The sequence below is a fragment of the Lytechinus pictus genome, chromosome 7, assembly GCF_037042905.1.
Source record: "Lytechinus pictus isolate F3 Inbred chromosome 7, Lp3.0, whole genome shotgun sequence".
In the NCBI taxonomy this organism is placed as follows: domain Eukaryota; kingdom Metazoa; phylum Echinodermata; class Echinoidea; order Temnopleuroida; family Toxopneustidae; genus Lytechinus; species Lytechinus pictus.
In genome coordinates, this window is record NC_087251.1 from 7,860,171 (window position 1) to 7,876,220 (window position 16,050).

Here is a 16,050-nt window from a genome sequence, read left to right on the forward strand (position 1 = left end):
CTTTTCATTTTCATTATTTTTATCACATTATCATCATGGCCTTACACAGAATTTTTACCGGGGGGGGGGGGGGAGCAGCTAGGACGCGCGTAAAGTTTCTCAAAAAAATCTTGAAAGCGAGACAGCGACGCGACCAAGCTCAAATGACAAGCTTGGTCGCTTCGCTTTTTCAAGATTTTTATGAGAAAGTTTACGCGCGTCCTGCTCCCCCCACCCCCCCCCCCCCCCGGAAAAAATTATGCGTAAGGCCATGATGATAATGAGATAAAAATAATGAAAATGAAGTATACATAAATCAATGTGCCAGGCTCTTTAGAGCATGGCCGTATACATAATTTCTTTCGGAGGAGGGGGGGGGAAGCAGACGCGTAAACTTTCTCAAGTTGAAAGCGACACAGCGAAGCGACCAAGCTTGTCATTTGGGCACTTTTTGGAGTTTTAAAAGTGAAATACGAAGGCTTTCGTGCACACTTTTGGTGAATTTTGTGATAATTTTCAATAGAAAAATAAGTTTTTAAAAATTTAGGGGTCATCATGCCCCCGTATTGTCGTTGCGAGCATTTTGGGGCCAGGGTGAAATCGCCCCAAACGCCTCAAACAGACACTCCAAAATGTATTTGAAGTGCATTATTAGAACTGAAACTTATCTCTACACCAGGAAAAATTAACTTAACAAAAAAAGCAACAAGAAATATTTATAAAAAGTAGAAGGGCCTGTACAAGTACACTGATATTTCACTCTCTCAGCTCATATGCACTTGATCGACTTCCATCGAGGATTCGGGCTAAATTCCGCCCGCCACTTCCGGGGACCAACCAACGTAGTATTTCGATGAAGAGCACTCCGTCGATTCACCGGTTGTCCCTACCGTACACGCGCGCCTATGGGGATTGTGAACTGTAGGAAAAATCGTATAAAATTACACTTTTTGATATTTCTACGAAGACGAAGTTATATAGAAAATGAAGAATATTACAATCAGACCATATCCCTAGAAAATTGCTTCAAGAAATGTCATTATGAAGAGGAAATGGACAAAAATTTGTGAAGAAAAATCACGAAAAAGGAAATCGCATCATGAATATTCATATCATGGGCGGTCCCACATTTGCATGTTATAGCGAGTTTTCCATTATTTAATAAATAATGGCATTATTTAATAAATAATGGCATTATTTAATAAATAATGGCATTATTTAATAAATAATGGTTATTTGTATATAAATAATGATTATTTGTATATAATGGCAAACTGTAAAAATTGTTTATAAATAATGATTAATGGGATATTGAAACAAAATTATTATTTATAAATAATGAAGTAGATATTTCATTATTTAACAAATAATCTTTATTTATAAATAATGGAAAACTCGAACATTAAATAATGATTATTTATAAATAATGAGAATAATGGTGCACTCGAAAAAATTATTTATAAATAATGAAGTAGACGTTTTCATTATTTAACAAATAATCATTATTTATAAATAATGGAAAACTCAACAAATTATTTATAAATAATGAAAAACAAATAATCATTATTTGTAAATAATGAAAAACAAATAATCATTATTTATAAATAATGAAAAACAAATAATCATTATTTATAAATAATGAAAAACAAATAATCATTATTTGTAAATAATGAAAAACAAATAATCATTATTTATAAATAATGAAAAACAAATAATCATTATTTATAAATAATGAAAAACAAATAATCATTATTTATAAATAATGGAATGTCGAACTATTATTATTTACAAATAATGAAGTATTACTTGGAATTATATATAAATAATTAGAAATGATATTTTATATAATAGTAGTTATTTACAAATAAAATGTAAATTATATATAAATAATAGTTATTATTTAATAAATAATGATTATATAACAAATAATTGTTCTATATAATATTGGTACATTCGGCGCCTCATATAAAGCGTGAAGTGCATTGTACTAGCTCAGTGCAGTATCATGAAGTTCATTCACTTTTTTCTCTCTTTTTTTTTAAACAAACATCTGCTGTGAGCATTTCAGTTTCTGAATGAATACCGCCTACGTCATACGAAAAAGACAATAAGAGAGACAGAATATGGAATGAAATAATATCCGAATGGGAGAGATGATTCTTTTCTTGTAAGAATTGGGTATTCAGCTCGTGTCAAGATCTTCAACATTTTTGACGGATTTCACCCGTTTTTCATCAAGTTAGCAGTAAAACAGGCGATCGTCTTTAAACTGTTGATAGAAAGAAAAGTTCATCACAAATTCACTAAATTTTTCAATACTTACTTGTTTTATTTTTAAAATAAATATCTCATATGAAAGGTTATGTTACAACGCATATAATCTATATAAATATTGATAAATGCTCTGATTATTTTTATTAGTAGTATTTGTAACCATGTATGAATTCTTAATTTCTTCCTCTTGTTTTGACTGAATACATCGGATGCATTATTATGAAGACTTTTAGGGTTCAAATCTGACCATAAGTCAGCAGGTGGAAATGTACCCAGAGAACAAAACCCACACTTTGGTTAAAGGGTAAGATGTAACAAGTAGTCATTTATAGGATCAATCTATGTGAGCATTGAATCTCTCTTCTTGAGTGGACTATTCTTCCATCTTGCTGTGGGCCCGTACAAGGGGGTAGCGGTGGGGCTGAAGATCTTAAGAAATCTTGCTGTGGGCCTGTATAAGGGGGTAGCGGTGGAGCTGAAGATCGTAAGAAATCTTGTTGTGAGCCCGTACAAGGGGGGAACGGTAAAGCTGAAGATCTTCAGAAATATTGCTGTGGGCCTGTATGAGGGGGTAGCGGTGGGGCTGAAGATCTTAAGAAATCTTGCTGTGGGCCCGTATAAGGGGGTAGAGTTGGGGCTGAAGATCTTAAGAAGTCTTGCTGTGGGCCCGTATAAGGGGGTAGCGGTGGGGCTGAAGATCTTAAGAAATCTTGCTGTGGGCCTGTATAAGGGGGTAGCGGTGGGGCTGAAGATCGTAAGAAATCTTGCTGTGGGCCCGTATAAGGGGGTAGAGTTGGGGCTGAAGATCGTAAGAAATCTTGCTGTGGGCCCGTATAAGGGGGTAGCGGTGGGGCTGAAGATCGTAAGAAATCTTGCTGTGGGCCCGTACAAGGGGGTAGAGTTGGGGCTGAAGATCTTAAGAAATCTTGCTGTGGGCCTGTATAAGGGGGTAGCGGTAAGGCTGAAGATCTTAAGAAATCTTGCTGAGGGCCCGTACAAGGGGGTAGAGTTGGGGCTGAAGATCGTAAGAAATCTTGCTGTGGGCCCGTACAAGGGGGTAGCGGTAAGGCTGAAGATCTTAAGAAATCTTGCTGTGGGCTCGTATAAGGGGGTAGTGGTGGGGCTGAAGATCTTAAAAAATCTTGCTGTGGGCCCGTACAAGGGGGTAGCGGTGTGGCTGAAGATCTTAAGAAATCTTGCTGTGGGCCCGTATAAGGGGGTGGAGTTGGGGCTGAAGATCACAAGAAAATGCTCAAACACCCTTCCCCCATGTGGTCTAAACCGTAATAAATAAATTTTGTTGTAGTAATCTAATATTGCAAATAATCATTATCACAACCATGATTGATTTAAAAAGAAACTAAATCATTACAGCATCTCAATATTGAGCATGATGATACATGATGCCTTCATGTTCCAATGATTCCCATGATCGAGGTGTCTGGCAAATTTCTTTTTAAAGGAATATGTAATTATAAAATCTAAATAAAAATGCATTTAATTGACGAATGCTACACTCTAAAGAAAACATAATTTTGTTGGTCACTTACTCCACCATTTCCACTCGCTAATTCAATCGGGTATTGCGACGAGAATTATAAATTATACAATATAAAAATACTATGTCAGGCATATATCGAACGCAATTACTACAAAATGGTTTATTTGTATTCGCTCGCAGTGATCATGGTGATTGCTTGTCATATCTTTATTCATTTATCTATCTAATTATTTATGTATTTGTTTATTAATTCATTAATGCATCTTTTATTCTGTTTTATTAACCAGGGGTAGTCTCTACCGTATAAAAGTCATTTTGCTTTGTAAGAGAGTCCTGCACAATTAAAAATTGAGGTTACAATATGTAAGAGGAGAACTATAAGATATTGCAAAGCATAAAAAAAAAATGCAAAACTAGCGTGTGGTAAATCAATTGTAAAGTAGGAAAATGGTGGAACATAGTACAATGGGGAAAGGATAACAGTACAAATCTATTTCAAATATCATTTAAAGCTAGAAGATAACGTCAATAAATTTGCATGGTTCACATGAAGATGTAGGATGTCATGAAAAGCAAACGGATTCGTCAGACATGGTGAACAAATAACGATAATAGTTCTGTAGAAGTATAAGCCCTTCTTGTATTCGGTTGAGACAAATCATCATTCTGTAAACCAAAAGTATTATTTTCCTTAGTCATTTTAATATACAACATTTTCCAGAAAACTGATGTGACGGAATATGCTTTTATTTCTTTTCCAGTATGAACCTAGCAGATACCTTTATATATTAAAGTACGAAAATAGCATATAATTTTTTTTCTAATAAAATGTGAATTAAGCATATATTCTTATTTCTAGCAAAGTATAAACATATCATATTTTGATGATGAAATGATAATAGTAATGACATACAGTTCATTAATAAATGAGCCTATGTATGAAATCATAGTCTTGTTCAAAACTTCTTTACTTCTGAAGTACATAAATCATTGCGTTGGTACTGGATGCATAATTCATTTCAATACTTTCCACCTTTCAATATGATCATGATCAATTTACCTTGAATTCAATTCATCAAATTGCTAGTAATGGTGGTATGTGGAAGAGACCATCAGGAGAACATTTCATTAGGCTGTATGTTGAGTTGCACGTAAACTTAAGAATGAGTGGAATGTAAAATAAGTGCTAAATTTACCAAATTTTTATGATATTCTTACAAATTAAGTGTGACTGTATTTCCAATGATCCTAGTTTTATTTCGGCAAAAAATGCATTTTGTAGCGCCAAGATCAGAATTGTTTCAATAATGAAGGAGTTTGGAGTTGTGCATACAACACGTTATTTCAATTTTATAAGCAGAAACGATCGAAAGACACCGAGAACCGCATTCGGCTCGTATTGCCAAATTCAAGTCATCCCGGGGGGGATGGGGGGGATGTATCCCCCCCACTTTTCGAGGTTCGGGGGATGGCCTGTACAAACACCCCCCCCCCACTTTTTACGAAAGAAATGAAAAAAAAATCACAAGAGATAATTGTTTTATTGGTGAAAATTCTTCCTGAAATACCGCTTAACAAATAAAACAATATTATTAAATCATAAAATGCAAATAAAGAGCCAGTTCACCATTTCCAAACGAAATACTTATGTCCTTATTATAACATTGAAGAGAAACTCCCGTTTCTTCCAATTCAACAATGTTGTGGTCTTTGGGAAGGGATTAAGATGGAATGTCAATTCTTTTTTAATGTAATCTCTAATAAAACCATTAAACCATCATGGGGTAACAAAGATAATAATATTGGAGGGATATTTGCCATATGGACATACAGTGGCGTAACTACGGAGGGGGGGGGGGCATGGGGGGCACGTGCCCCCCCCCCCCCCCCCCCATCGGCTGACCAAAAAAAAAACGGGGAAAAGGGGACAAGGAGAAAAGAGGGAGAAAGGAAGAGAAGCGTATAGTGGGAAAGAAGAAAATGTTATTCATTATAATGTTATATTACATAAGAAACATTTTTATCATAACTTCATGAAACATAATTTGCCCAGGGCCTACGTATTCATTGTTCCTGCATGGTGCTTGCATTGTCTGTTAACGAAATATATAATCCTGTTGTACTAAAACATCCCGTTTTCAAGTCAATATAAACCAATATATTTCCTAGCACTTGAGTTATCATTGTTTTATGTAGTGACATATGCTTCTTTTTTCATGACTCAAAAAGTGATTGCCCCATGTTAAGGTCTTTGTATATATGAAACATTTCCTGTCCGTGATTACGTTCGCATTAGTGGATTGGTGAGATATGTCTGCTCTTCATGAATTCCTAAAATCAGTCCTTAAAATTTCCCTTCTTCTGATCTGAATATCAAAAATTTTCAGCTCGCGCTTCGCGCTCGCATCATTTGGATATTAAAATACGTATGGTCCTAGTTAATTCCTACAAAGAAACCTTAGAATGCCCCACTTCAGGTCTGAATTATCTATGATTTTCAGCTCGCGCTTCGCGCTCGCAATATTTGATCAGTGAGATGCATATCCGTTTAATGACACTGTCCAGAAAATGTCTCTATTAGGTCAGTATAACTGGCAACTGAGCGCGCTCACTCAGTGATTCAAACATTTTGCTGGTGCCCCCCTCCCCAATGCCGTGACCTACGGTACGCCACTGTGGACATATCAATGACAATTCCTTGCATATCTAAAAACATGATTGCAAAAAAAGCCAAAATATTTCAGTCATCCCCCCCACCCATCAACACAGATTTACGCCAGTGAGCATAATTATACCTTGCAAACAGCTAAAGAAAATGCCGCCCTGTCAATATCCAGATAGACCAACTACACATATTGTGAAACCTCTTCATTAGTGAATGAAAAGAATGACACTTACTCCAGTTAAGGTACAAAGAAAGCTTGAAAGCGTGTAAAAAGTGTCAACTGCTGACGATGAGAACTCAAAGACACCTAGCACTGCGAAATGATCAGATAGATCCCGTGTTTGGAGGCGTTGGAGACATCGACTAGATGCTGCGTAAATTGGAATGGATTCATTAGCAGATATGCAGATTTCTATGGGTTGGTCGAGTTGAGGGCGTACCACATCCACAGAAGAATGTAAAGGTTGCAGATGATTGTTGCTGTACAGTACATAATCGAGCCAACCTGTATAATTAGCATCAACAGTCGGTCCAAGGAGATCATTCTCTGGTCCATCAAACGTGTAGACATACTCTCCAATATTAGGCGGTTGGGTGGCATTTAATGTGGAGACGACATCAGTTCCATGAGACGTTCCATTTTCAGCATTTAAATCTCCTGCATATATGACTGGTTCTGTAGAAGATATGTTCTGTTTCTCCATCAGTTCACGCATTTCTCCTGCCTGCTGAACACGAACTCTGTCAGATTTCTCAGAGGGTGACTCAGAAGCTTGCATGTGCGTGCCAAAGATATGATAGGTCATCTCGGAATCTCCGACTGTTTTAACGATCTCAGCGTATACTGCCCCTTTTGCAGACAGAGCATCCAATGTGGTATTATCAGCAACCGTAAAGACGTGACTGTCGTACCGTACGATAGGCCATCGTGAAGCAATAAAGGTCCCACCATTTACTACGAGGGGAGACGAAAATGGCTCTCCAACGTTTTCGGTGAAATAACCAAAGCCATGTTGGGTTAGAATGTCCCTGAAACTGAGAACGCTTGAATTGGTGTAAGGGTTGACGATAGAGAAACACCCTCCTTGGAACAATTCATTGAAGACAATAACGTCAAGGTCGGGATGCAGCCTAAATAGTTCATGTGGAATCCGACATGTTCGTTCCCTTTGACCGCCTTGAAAAAACGGGTATGGTAGTTCAAGAATGTTATATGCAAGAACTCGAAGTGTTGAAACTTCTGTAGGATTGGTCAAAGGAACTGCCGGTGGAGAGGCACAGAGGATTTTTGTTTCGTTTAAGCACGGAGGAAAATCCCCACCATTATCATCATGACAGATGGACTTGAGACCAAAGTGTGGACAAGGAGGCGTTTCATCTTGACAGTCATAGCCTTGTTGCTCGCCACCTGAGGTAAGATAAAGGGAAAGAAACTTCAGAATGATTCACACTCGAGATAACACAAAACAAAACATCTTTGCAAAAGACATTTTCAATTATGCTACCGTATGTATACTCTTTCAAATAAACAATAATAATATCCTTATTAATTTTCAGACTGGAGGGTACACCTAAAAAATCCCCAATTTATAGAAACATACTTTGATACCATATTAATGTCTTATGTCTTTACGCTTGTAGTTATTCAGCAGTGATGTAAATTTTGATTTGCGCCAAAGTAAGGCATGACTCCAACAAATGAATCCAGATGTCGATGATGTCATAATCCTAAGGGTTGCATTAAAATCCATTGTAAAATACCTTTCAATAATTAGAATTAGAACGGTTTAATAAACCCTTTTTTAGTATAAATTCTCAGGTTAATTTCATTGAAAAGGGGTTTGCAAATTATGTCTTCTAACTCTGTGTAGGATTATGACATCACTGGCATATGGATTCATTCATGACAGCATGCCTTACTTTGGTGCAAATCGAACTTTCCATCACAGTGAAAAAAATAAAAACCTCCTGGGTCCCGTTGCATAAAAGTTACTATTATGGTAACTTTTCCATCTAATGGTATCTTTCATGGAATCCTTGATTTTGATTGGCCGATGAGCACTGTTTCCATGGTTACCATTGGATAGCAAAGTTACTATAATCATGATAATAGTAACTGATTATCCAAGCGGAATATACCACGTAACTATGGTATCAGTTTTTTGGGGAGACGGTACTCTTTCAGGCCGTAATGAAATAAAATAAGGATTTGTTAAGTTTCAAGTTTTTATTTACTTAAAAACGCCTTGTGACCAATGTTATTCAAGTTACGTACATGTATAGGAATGGAATGCCATGATGTGTGCAAATATCAAGGACCACGAACAAGTGCAAATAAAATATATCTTACGGCCAAGAACACTGTTGAATCAATTGGGTACATATCCCACGAGCCAGCAAATACCTAAAAGCTCGAGAGTATTTTCCTTTTTCCATTAGGTCATACATGTTTGCCGGGGTTATATGGACCTGAGTTTACATATAGCACGCTCTTTATTCTAAGTTTTAAGTAGTAGTATGCCTACAAAACATCATAACTTCTAAATCGACTATGCCACCATGATCTAATTCACTTTGATATTCCTTAAACAGTGGAAATACTTAGACTTACCTAACCATAAAATTGGAGTAGTGTCGTTCACTATACAAAGACCTGGAGGAAAAAAGCATGCATAGTATAGTATAGTATTTATGTTCCGTATAAAAAACGCAAACATTGACAAAAAAAGCAAAACGGATGGATAGCCCATTTTCAGTTTAGTCGACATGACTATACTGTTCTTCCATGGGGTCCATATACAATACAAAGTAAAAAGTAAAAAGTAAACACATATGAAAGAAGCATAACATATACGGAAAATCAAACAAAATAACAAAAGTGATAATATATGATGTTACTAATAAGAACAGATCATAAAATTAAATAGTTTGGCAAGAATTTACACTAAATATTTTATAAAATGAATGAATTGAATGAATTAGGCTGCTATCATATTATTGAAAAAAGGTTTTCACACGAAGCAAGGAATAATAAAATGAATAATATAAGTAATATGAATATACAATGAATAAAAATGAATATGTAATGATTGTAAACTATCGTAATAACACAAGATTCTGGTTCACACATACAATTTTAAGAGGACAACAATAAGAGCGTAAAAAATATTGAAAGGAATTCAGGATAAAAGTACAAATTGCATTGAGACAATATCGGAATAAGTATATACACTGATTGGATTCATATGAGAAGTAAGAAATAAAAAGTAAAAAGGAGAATGCACTTTGTGGAACTATTCAGTTGAATAAGATCAAAATCAGTTAGTAATTTAAAGTCTGTTAAGAGAGCAATGGGGAAAAGGGGAAGAAAAAAAAGAAAGAAAAAAAAAACACCATACAATATTGACTTTATGACAAGGTAAGCAGGTCACCGAAGTGAGATGATAATTTAGTTTTGAAATTGTTTACAGTAGGCGACAATTTTAAGTCCAAAGGTAGGGCATTATATACCTTGGCACCTCTATATTCAAAGGATTTCTTAGGGAATTATGTCCGTGGTTCAGGTAAAAGTAGTTTTTCGCCATAACGAGTAGAGTAATATTGAGGTGCGATCTTGAATTCATTACGTAAATCCTGAGGAGTTAGTTCGTGCATTACCTTGTACATAAAAACAATACAATGCTGATTTCTCCTTTTGTTTAGACATTGCCAGCCCAGAGAATTATGCGGCTCAGCGACAGATATGTGTGACTCTGATTTTACTCTTAATATGATACGAGCTGCTCTGTTCTGTACCTTCTGGAGTTGTTCGATATATGTATTACATGCTGCGCTGTATATTACGTCACCATAATCAAAATATGGGAGTATAAGAGACTTATAAATTGAGTTTACAACTGATTCATTCAACGAGCGTCTCAATAGTCCTAGAAAACCAACCATCTTACTTACTTTCTGGACTAGTTTTTCGATATGTTTATTCCAGGTCAAAGTTTCATCACAAATCAGTCCTAAGTACTTAAATTCGCGCGCTTGGTTTATACGGGAATTGTTAAATGTTACATCCAAGACATTGCATTTAGCAAGCATATGTTTACTTCCGATTAGGATGCATTCTGTTTATTACAATTGACACTCAGTTTGTTATTATTCATCCACTTATGAACATTCTCCAGGTCGGAGTTAAGAGCTGACTCTACGTTTTGGATCGATGGGTGAGAAAAGTGAAGAACCTATTCATCGGCGTACAATTGAACCTGACATAATTTCACACAGTCCATTAAATAATTTATGTACATGATGAAAAATAGTGGTCCTAGCAGTGAACCTTGTGGGACTCCGCAGGTAATGTTAGATTCTGCAGAAAGCTCAGAGTTGCTAAGCGTCCTACAAATTCTGTCGGTAAAGTAACTTTTCATCCATAGCAATGGAGTACCCTTTATCCCAATATTAGTAAGCTTCTTTAGAAGAATTTCCCAGTCTACGATGTCGAAGGCCTTTTTGAGATCGACAAACACCGCACCGGTATACTCCTTCTTGTCAATTGCATGGTACCAGTCATCAGTTACCTCAATGTCGTGATCGTTGAATGTCTTGCCCGGAAACCGGATTGTGCCGGCGAGAGAATATTGTGAATATGTAAGTATGAGAGGACCTGCCTCTGAATTATACGTTCTAAAAATTTTGACAAAGCACAAGGAAGGAGGGAGATGGGTCTAAAATTTGATGGAATGGTTTTATCTCCCCTTTTATGAATTGGGATGATTTTTGCAATCTTCCATTGTTTGGGAAATTTGCCCGTTTTCAATGAGAAGTTTATCAAATAGGTGATGCTGGGTGTTATTTCATAAGCACATAATTTCAAAACGAATACAGAAATGCCATCCAGTCCCACTGATTTCGTGTTTCTTAAATTTCGTATGATATCGAGTACAGGGGAAAAGCCAAATGAGCCCTTTACAGTACTTGTGCTGTCCTGCAGGTCTCGGGGAATGTTTGGTAATTTATTAGCAGGATCGCTTCCGACGCTTGAAAAATTGTTTGCATCTTTTGAAGCATTATCAGAACCGAGAGTGACCCTTGAATCACATTTCTTATTCGGTATAATTGATTTCTAAGTTTTCCAGGTATTTTTGGAATTGTTACATTCCGACAGTCTTTTTGAGTAGTATTTCTTTTTTGCTTTTGCAATTTCGAAAGTTACTTTATTACGCAATTTTCTATATTTGCGCATAAGATTATCATTACTAAGTTTACAAGCTTTCTTTTTTATTTTGTCACGTTGTTTCATGAGTTTGTAGATATAGGATTTCATCCAGGTTGACTCTCTATCTCTAATTCTCCTACAACGCATGGGCATGTGCTTGTTTATTACATTTAATACTAGGTTCTGCCATAAGTTGACGGCTTCGTCTATTGTCTTACATTCACTGAGTTTCGACCATTCTTGGGCACGGATGTCGTCCTTGAACAATTCTGGATTAAGATCTTTACAATTTCTATATGATATTAATCTGGGGGATGTTTTTACTCCAAAAATTCCATACTAAGAAACTAATAGAATGGTCGCTCATTCCGTTGTGTAGAACACCGTAATCTTTTATCTTATCAGGGCAGTTAGTAATCATGTGATCAACTTAAGTAGCGGAAACATGAGTTACTCTGGTTGGTATTGTTTTGTTTACTTGAAATAAGCCATACCTATCATTGATTTCTTGATATTCGTGACAGTAAATCAAAGTTTATGTCACCGACTAAAATTACGTCAAGGCTTAGCCCGTCTATGTATTTTGTAAAATGCTCATAGAGATTTAGTACATCAATATTTGACGATGGTGGTCTATACCAGGTTGAGATAATAACTGGTTTTGAATGTTTTAAATAAAGTTTGACAGAGACAATTTCTAATCCATTCATAGAGTCATGACTTAGTTCTTCATAGTGAAGTGATGCGTGAATGTAGATCGCCACTCCACCCCCGTGTCGATTTCTGTCCCTCCGTACAAGGGAGAAATTATCAATCTTAATTTCATCATAAAAAATAGAATTGTAAAGTTTGGTCTCGTTTAAAGCGAGCAAATGAATATTATTACATTTAACGAATGACCTCACCTCATCAATGTGCTTAAGGATACTATTAACATTCAGCTGGGCAATTTTAAGGCCCTGATTTCCCTTCAATTCATTGTACATGAGATTTTTTTGAAAATTAGATTTTACATGACTTGACTGATCTTTGACCGTAAGTCGTGGCTCTACTTCATCTTCAACCAAAATGTTATGAAACGGCATTTGCTTGAAAATGCAAATGTTGCATTGCCAATTTACAAAACATTCTGACATGTTATCATATTTATTACGTGACACTCCTGCACAAATTATATGCAGCCATTGGTTACACATGGTACATGGTACAGACAAGATAGTGATGTACTTATTAAACTCTCAACTCCCTCACTTAACAATTTTGATATACTTCATCAGACATTTTAGTAATTTAATCAGGGGAGTTGCCACATACAGTCGAAGACCTACGCGAAATCTTAACTATCGTGAAATGTTGAAATAGCTTTCAGTGTCAATAAAGTAATTTTGAAAATGTAAAAAAAAAAAAAAAAAAAAAAAAAAAACAAGCATTGGAAACTACCAATGCCTCCACTCCACTGAAAAAGATACTGAACTTTATAAGGATACCTTGTCAGAGGAACACATAATGTAATAATTCTATCGATTTTATATAACATGCGCGTATTCTGGGGGGCCTCGGGGCCCGGGGGCGCCAAAAAAAGAGGAAGAAAAGGGGAGAAAAAAGGAGGGAAAGAAGAATAAAATGTAAAAAAAAAAGGGGAAAAGAAAGAGAGAAGGGGAAAAAAGAAGAAGAAGGGGGCGCCGAATTGATGTTCGACATAGAGGGAGCGCCGAAAAGATGATCGACCTAGGGGCACCGAATCGATGTTCGACATAGAGGCGCCGAATTGATGTTCAACCTAGGGGAGGGAGGGGCGGCTAATTGATATTTTACCTAGGGGCGCCAATTCGATGTTTGACCTTTGGTGCCAAATTCATGTTCAACTATCGTGAAATGTTGAAATAGCTCTCAGTGACAATGAAGTAATTTTGAAAAATGTAAAAAAAAAAAAAAAAAAAAAAAAAACAAGCATTGGAAACTATCAATGCATCCACTCCACTGAAAAAGATACTGAACTTTATAAGGATACCTTGTCAGAGGAACACATAATGTAATAATACTATCGATAATATATAACATATAAAAAGAGGATGAAAAGGGGAGAGAAAAAAGGAGGGAAAGAAGTAGAAAAGTATTAAAAAAGGGGGAAAGAAAGAGAGAAGGGGAGAAAAGAAGAAGAAGGGGGCGCCGAATTGATGTTCGACATAGGGGGGGGGGGGGCGACGAAAAGATGATCGACCTAGGGGCACCTAATCGATGTTCGACATAGGGGTGCCGAATTGATGTTCAACCTAGGGGAGGGAGGGGCGGCGAATTGATATTCTACCTAGGGGCGCCGAATAGATGTTCGACAGAGGCGCCAATCTGATGTTTGTCCTGGGGCGCCAAAGTCATGTTCAACCTAGGGAGTGGGAGCCAAATTCATATTCGACCTTTGGGGCGCCAATTTGATGTTTGACCTTGGGCGCCAAATTCGATGTTTGTCCTGGGCGCCAAATTCATGTTCAACATAGGGAGGGGGCGGAGTTGATGTTTGACATAGGGGCGCCGAATTGATCTTCAACCTGGAAGGGGGGTGCCGAATTGATATTCAACCTAGGGGGGCGAATTGATCTTCAACCTGGGGGGGGGGGGCGCCGAATTGATATTCAACCTAGGGGGCGAATTGATATTCAACCTAGGGGGGGGCGAATTGCTGTTCGACCTACGCGCGCTGAATTGAAGTTCGACACAGGGGCGCCGAATTGATCTTCAACCTGGAAGGGGGGGGCGCCGAATTAATATACAACCTAGGGGGGCGAATTGATCTTCAACCGGGGGGGGGGGGGGGCGCCGAATTGATATTCAACCTAGGGGGGCGAATTGATATTCAACTTAGGGGGGGCGAATTGCTGTTCGACCTACGCGCGCTGAATTGAAGTTCGACACAGGGGCGCCGAATTAATGTTCGACATAGAGGGGCGCCGAATCGATGTTCGACATAGGGGCGGCAATTTGATGTTTGTTCTTGGGCGCCAAATTCATATTTGACCTTTGGGGCGCCAATTTGGTGTTTGTCCTTGGGTGCCACATTCATTTTCAAAATAGGGAGGGGTGGGGCGCCAAATTCATATTCAACCTTTGGGGCCCCAATTTGATGTTTGACTTGGGGCACCAAATTCATGTTCAACCAAGGGAGGAGGGGGCGCCAAATTCATATTTGACATTTGGGGCGCCAGATTAATGTTTATCCTGGGGCGCCAAATCCATGTTTCACATCCGGGCGGGGGCAACAAAAAAGGGGCGCCAAATTGGTGTTCGATCGGGGGGGCGCCAAATTGACCTGAAATGAAGGAGCACCAAATTTACTTTAATCTCGTGGGAGGAGTAAGTGCCAAATTGAAGTTTGACCGGGCATGCGAAAAGGGAGGCACCAAAAGAGGAAGAAAATGGTGGAAAAGAAAAGGGAGAGAAAAGGAGGGAAAAGAAAGAAATTGACCTGAAATGAAGGAACACCAAATTGACTTTAATCTCGTATGGGGGGGAGTGAGTGCCAAATTGATGTTTGACCGGGGGTGCGAAAATGGGAGGAAAAAAGGAGGGAAATAAGAAGAGAAAGAAAAAAGGGAGAAAGAAAAAAGGGGGAAAGAAAGAGAGAAGGGAAAAAGAAGAAGAAAGGGGCGCCGATTGATGTTCGCAAAGGGGCGCCAATTTGATGTTTGTCTTAGGGCGCCAAATTCATGTTCAACCTAGGGAGGAGGGGGGGCGCCAAATTCATATTTGACATTTGGGGCGCCAATTTGATGTTTATCCTGGGGCGCCAAATCCATGTTTCACATGCGTGTGGGGGCGACAATTCAATGTTTGACCGAGGGCGCTAAATTGACCTGAAACAGGGGGCGCCTAATTGGTGTTCGACCGGGGGGAGGCGCCAAATCGACCTGAAATGAAGGAGTACCAAATTGACTTTAATCTCGTGGGGGAGAGTAAGTGCCAAATTGATGTTTGACCGGGGATGCGAAAAGGGAGCGCCAAAAAGTGGAAGAAAAGAGTGGAAAGAAAAGAGGAGAAAAAAGGAGGGAAAGAAGAAGAGAAATTCAAAAAATGGGAAAGCAAGAAAATTGACCTGAAATGAAGGAGCACCAAATTGACTTTAATCTCATTAGGGGAGTGAGTGCCATATTGATGTATGACCGGGGGTGCTAAAAGGGGAGAAAAAAAGGAGGGAAAGAAAAAAAAAAGGGGAAAGAAAGAGAGAAGAGAAAAAAAAGAAGAACAAGGAGGCGCCGATTGATGTTTGACCTAGGGGGCGCCGAATCGATGTCCGACATAGGGACGCCGAATTGATGTTCAACCTAGGGGAGGGAGAGGCGGCGAATTGATGTCCGGCCTTGGGGCGTCGAATCGATGTTCGACATAGGGGTGCTTGAATTAATGTCCGACCTTTGGGGCGCCAATTTGATG

At 38.0% G+C, this 16,050-nt stretch overlaps 1 protein-coding gene across 3 annotated transcripts in view; it reads right to left on the reverse strand.

Annotated features, from left to right (window-relative positions):
• The window catches only part of LOC129265045 (uncharacterized), a 64,515-nt gene that overhangs the window by 45,234 nt on the left and 3,231 nt on the right, over positions 1 to 16,050 (reverse strand). For all 3 annotated transcript variants that reach the window (XM_064101832.1, XM_064101833.1, XM_064101831.1), the window contains exons 2-3: positions 9,031 to 9,072; positions 6,653 to 7,827 (exon numbers count right to left, since the gene is read on the reverse strand). In XM_064101832.1, coding sequence (XP_063957902.1) covers positions 6,653 to 7,827; positions 9,031 to 9,072 — 1,217 coding nt within the window. The remainder of the gene's footprint in view (positions 1 to 6,652; positions 7,828 to 9,030; positions 9,073 to 16,050) is intronic.